The 4,381-nt window shown below is 63.0% G+C and overlaps 2 protein-coding genes across 2 annotated transcripts; both read left to right on the plus strand.

Annotated features, from left to right (window-relative positions):
* Positions 1-34: 34 nt before the first annotated feature.
* LmxM_28_2740a_1 (uncharacterized protein) lies at positions 35-973 on the plus strand (the record flags this gene model as incomplete). Its single annotated transcript, XM_003886468.1, has 1 exon — positions 35-973. One exon carries the CDS (start codon positions 35-37, stop codon positions 971-973), a length of 939 nt encoding a protein of 312 aa, XP_003886517.1.
* A 3,041-nt stretch (positions 974-4,014) lies between these two features.
* LmxM_28_2750_1 (uncharacterized protein) lies at positions 4,015-4,381 on the plus strand (the record flags this gene model as incomplete). Its single annotated transcript, XM_003886469.2, has 1 exon — positions 4,015-4,381. A coding segment is annotated over one exon (367 nt), but the record flags the coding sequence as incomplete, so codon positions are not given.

Below are 4,381 nucleotides of genomic sequence, written 5' to 3' on the forward strand. Positions count from 1 at the left end.
AGATAAGCTTCTTCTCACTCCACTTCGCTTCACCATGAACTACGAGGGTCACCTGAAGGGCCACCGCGGATGGGTCACCTCCCTGGCCTGCCCGCAGCAGGCGGGGTCGTACATCAAGGTGGTGTCGACGTCGCGCGACGGCACAGCCATCTCGTGGAAGGCCAACCCCGACCGCCACAGCGTGGACAGCGACTACGGTCTGCCGAGCCACCGCCTGGAGGGCCACACCGGCTTCGTGTCGTGCGTGTCGCTGGCCCACGCCACCGACTACGCGCTGACCGCGTCCTGGGACCGCTCCATCCGCATGTGGGACCTGCGCAATGGTCAGTGCCAGCGCAAGTTCCTGAAGCACACCAAGGACGTGCTCGCCGTCGCCTTCTCGCCGGACGACCGCCTGATCGTGTCCGCGGGCCGCGACAACGTGATCCGCGTGTGGAACGTGGCCGGCGAGTGCATGCACGAGTTCCTGCGCGACAGCCACGAGGACTGGGTGAGCAGCATCTGCTTCTCGCCGTCGCTGGAGCACCCGATCGTGGTGTCCGGCAGCTGGGACAACACCATCAAGGTATGGAATGTGAACGGGGGCAAGTGTGAGCGCACGCTCAAGGGCCACAGCAACTACGTGTCCACGGTGACCGTGTCGCCAGACGGGTCGCTGTGCGCGTCCGGCGGCAAGGACGGCGCGGCGCTGCTGTGGGACCTGAGCACCGGCGAGCAGCTGTTCAAGATCAACGTGGAGTCGCCCATCAACCAGATCGCCTTCTCGCCCAACCGCTTCTGGATGTGCGTCGCGACGGAGAGGTCTCTGTCCGTGTACGACCTCGAGAGCAAGGCCGTGATTGCGGAGCTGACGCCGGACGGCGCGAAGCCGTCCGAGTGCATCTCCATCGCCTGGTCCGCCGACGGCAACACCCTGTACTCCGGCCACAAGGACAACCTGATCCGCGTGTGGTCCATCTCCGACGCCGAGTAATGGCCGTGCGCTGCTCGTGCCGGACGGCGTGGTAGGCGAGGGAGAGCAAGCGAGAGGTGGAGAGAGATGCGCCGAGGCCCGCAGGGCCGCGCCATCCTCGGGATACACGTTGGTTGTATTGACCTTGGGCGGGTGCCTCGTCGGCCGTGTGTCCGCCTCTCCCACCCACTCACCTGTCTCTCCTCACACGTTTCCCTTCGCGCCTCGAGCCCCTCAACTCCTTGACGCGCCTTCACATATGCAGCGCCGCATGTTTTCGGAGTTGAAGGTGGAGACGTGGCTGCGTGGGTTCACGCTACGCTGCCGCTGCGCTTCAAGTGCAGCTCTCCCTGGCCACTCCATCTGTCCCTCCAAGCCCACCTCCTCCCATCTACCTCTCACATGCCTCACAGTCGCCCCTCCACCCATCGCACTGGGTGGCAGTAGGGAAGCGACGGTGCGGAATCGGGGGTGATCTGGAGGTGTCACGTGCGCGCGTCTGTGTGTCTGCGCGGATGCCCATGCGAAGAAGAGAGGAGCTGTCTTTCCTTTGTTTTCCGTTTGCACGGATAAGGTGAGCCGCACTCGCGCACACAATCCGGCACACGCCTGTGTGCGTGTGTGTCGGCCCACCATCCCCGTTGCAGCGCTTTTTTTTTCATGTTTTTTTATGTTTTCCGTTACCGTAAGCGAACAAAATGGCGGACGAAACCGCGACGGCGTAGAGGCGCACGCACGCGGGTACGCGAACGCGATGACGACGGTCATGAGTAGGGATCTGCTGTGCATGTCTCCGGCTTTGAGCAGAGGCGCGTGGCGGACAGGCGGCGTAGGCACACGACCTGGATCTATATGTGCTATCGTGCGCCCTGGTGGCCTGCCTCTCGTCGCCACACGGTGCAGCACTCTGAGGTGCCGTTACCTACCAACCTCCAAATCGGCAATGTCCTCTCCAACATCTCTGAACTCTCTCCCGCTTTGGATTTCGCTCTGCTCATCTCAGGCTCTGGATGCTGCCGTGTCGGGGGTACTCGTTAGCGTAGGCGCGAATGTCCACCGGCTTTCCCCCTTCCCCACGCCTCCTTCGTCAGTCATCCTGCGGGGGAGGGGGAGGGGAAGGTGTGCTGCTATGTGCGCCGAGCGTTGCCCCTCTCCCCCCCCCGTCAGTGCAGTGGACCCCGCGCAGGTTCATCGGGTGAGCAGCTTCCTCATGTCTTGCGCGGAGAAAGCCGTTTGCGCAAGAATCTTTACCATATTCAGCGACGATGCCGCTGACAGGTGGATCGATGGATAGGGGCGGACGTGGTGTGCCTGACTGGCCACAGTGCACAGCTGCCCTTGCCTTCTTGCGAGTTGGCCCAACCCTCTCAGGACTCCGCACGTGCCGCGCCATTCCCTCCTCCACGCTCTTCTCGCCAATCTCTGCGCACCCCTCACTCCACCACTCGCACGCTGTATGTGGTCGAGCCTCACGCACACGCGGATGCCCTAGATTTCGAGAGAGGGGGAGGGAAGGAAACGGATCCGTTGTGTTGCTCAGCCGTCTGCTTCGCATGCTCCGCGCAGTACCCCCCGTATCGGCTGCTTTCTAGCGATGTTCACTTGTGATGGCGGAACGCGCACGTGCCCCGGAAAGACACTACCAGATGGTCCTCTCCCCCCCCCCACGCCCTCGCCCTAGTCGCCACCTGGCGACAGAGCTCTGACTCTCAGGTGAGAATCAAGGATGGAGTTGTCAGCCAGCTACAGGCAGGGTTACATGCATGTCCGTGAGCGAGGCGACCCGTTCAACGGGCAAACGAATGCCCCCCAGGTACCAGACCCGAAGCAGGCGTGGCTGGACTTAGCCCTTCCATCTCATCCGTAGCGGCACTTTGGAATCACTACGTTTACGAGTGCAGCAGCGGGTGACACTCTCACGTGCGGTCGTGGCAGGGAGCGCAGGATACCCACCCGGGGTGGGGGCAAAACGCTTGCTGCGGAGTCGTGGAACGGCACCGAAACACGCTTGGGCTCACACGACATCTCAACCAGCAACGGGAGGCTCGATGGCGGTGGACACAACTTAACGAAAGGAAGAGACAGGCAGAGAAGAGCGTTCCCCCCCCCTCTCCCCTCCTCCTCGCCCACGCCCCACCCACTTCCTTCTCTCGAGCTAGCGTAAGCCAAGAAGCTCCGCGAGCTAGGGAAGCGAAATTACAGCTTTGCGAGGGAGAGCGAGATGCGAGGTAAGCGCGGTACATGTCGAGCAGGGCAGGGAAGTCGATGGCGCACAGCGGACAGCGCATGTGCGTGTGACCTCTTCGGCTCCGTAAAGGACGCCCCCTCGGCACGCACAAATCACGCTAGGTCGGACCTACGAGGTGTCCGTGTAGGTCTGGCGCCGGATCGAGCGAACGCGCTTCAGCTATCCCGCTGTAGCCCCTCACCCCTCACCCCTCCCCCCCCCACACCCACACATCCACACCATCACCACTCTCCCCTCTTTACGGTCTCTGTATTGTGCCGCCACCACCGCCGTGCCAATGAGCGGAGGGCGGAGAGCGACCCGCTTGTCTGCGTTCCCTGTTCCTCGATGCGCACGAGATGGCGATGCACACGAGGCGCTGCCGCTGCGCAGTCGAGCTGCGTCACCTGGCGCCTGCACACCTGAGCAACCGCTGCTGTCCCGACAAGTGAACAAGAAAAAAGCAGCAGCGATGGGTGAGATGGTGCACTCCCTGAAGGGCACAACCCGTTTACATGTCGGTGTGCAAGAGGCGCTCTCCATCCTTAATGGCGGGGTACGGTATGCGTAGGCCCATCTCTGATGTACTCCACACCCACGCACACACACACAAACTCTCCGTCGCCGCTTGTGATCTCTCCGCCTGTCCCCGCCGTCGTGCTTGCCTTCCCCTCTTGCCTACCCACCACCCCGCGAATCACATGCACCCACACCCTCCCTGTATTCCTTCTCTCACGACCTTTGTGTTCTCTTCGTCCTGTTGTGCCCCCACCGCACCCCCCCCCCTCCCGCGCGTGCGGCAGATAAGCTTCTTCTCACTCCACTTCGCTTCACCATGAACTACGAGGGTCACCTGAAGGGCCACCGCGGATGGGTCACCTCCCTGGCCTGCCCGCAGCAGGCGGGGTCGTACATCAAGGTGGTGTCGACGTCGCGCGACGGCACAGCCATCTCGTGGAAGGCCAACCCCGACCGCCACAGCGTGGACAGCGACTACGGTCTGCCGAGCCACCGCCTGGAGGGCCACACCGGCTTCGTGTCGTGCGTGTCGCTGGCCCACGCCACCGACTACGCGCTGACCGCGTCCTGGGACCGCTCCATCCGCATGTGGGACCTGCGCAATGGTCAGTGCCAGCGCAAGTTCCTGAAGCACACCAAGGACGTGCTCGCCGTCGCCTTCTCGCCGGACGACCGCCTGATCG

The sequence above is a fragment of the Leishmania mexicana genome, contig 69 (assembly GCF_000234665.1).
Source record: "Leishmania mexicana MHOM/GT/2001/U1103 WGS CADB00000000 data, contig 69, whole genome shotgun sequence".
NCBI classification, from domain to species: domain Eukaryota; phylum Euglenozoa; class Kinetoplastea; order Trypanosomatida; family Trypanosomatidae; genus Leishmania; species Leishmania mexicana.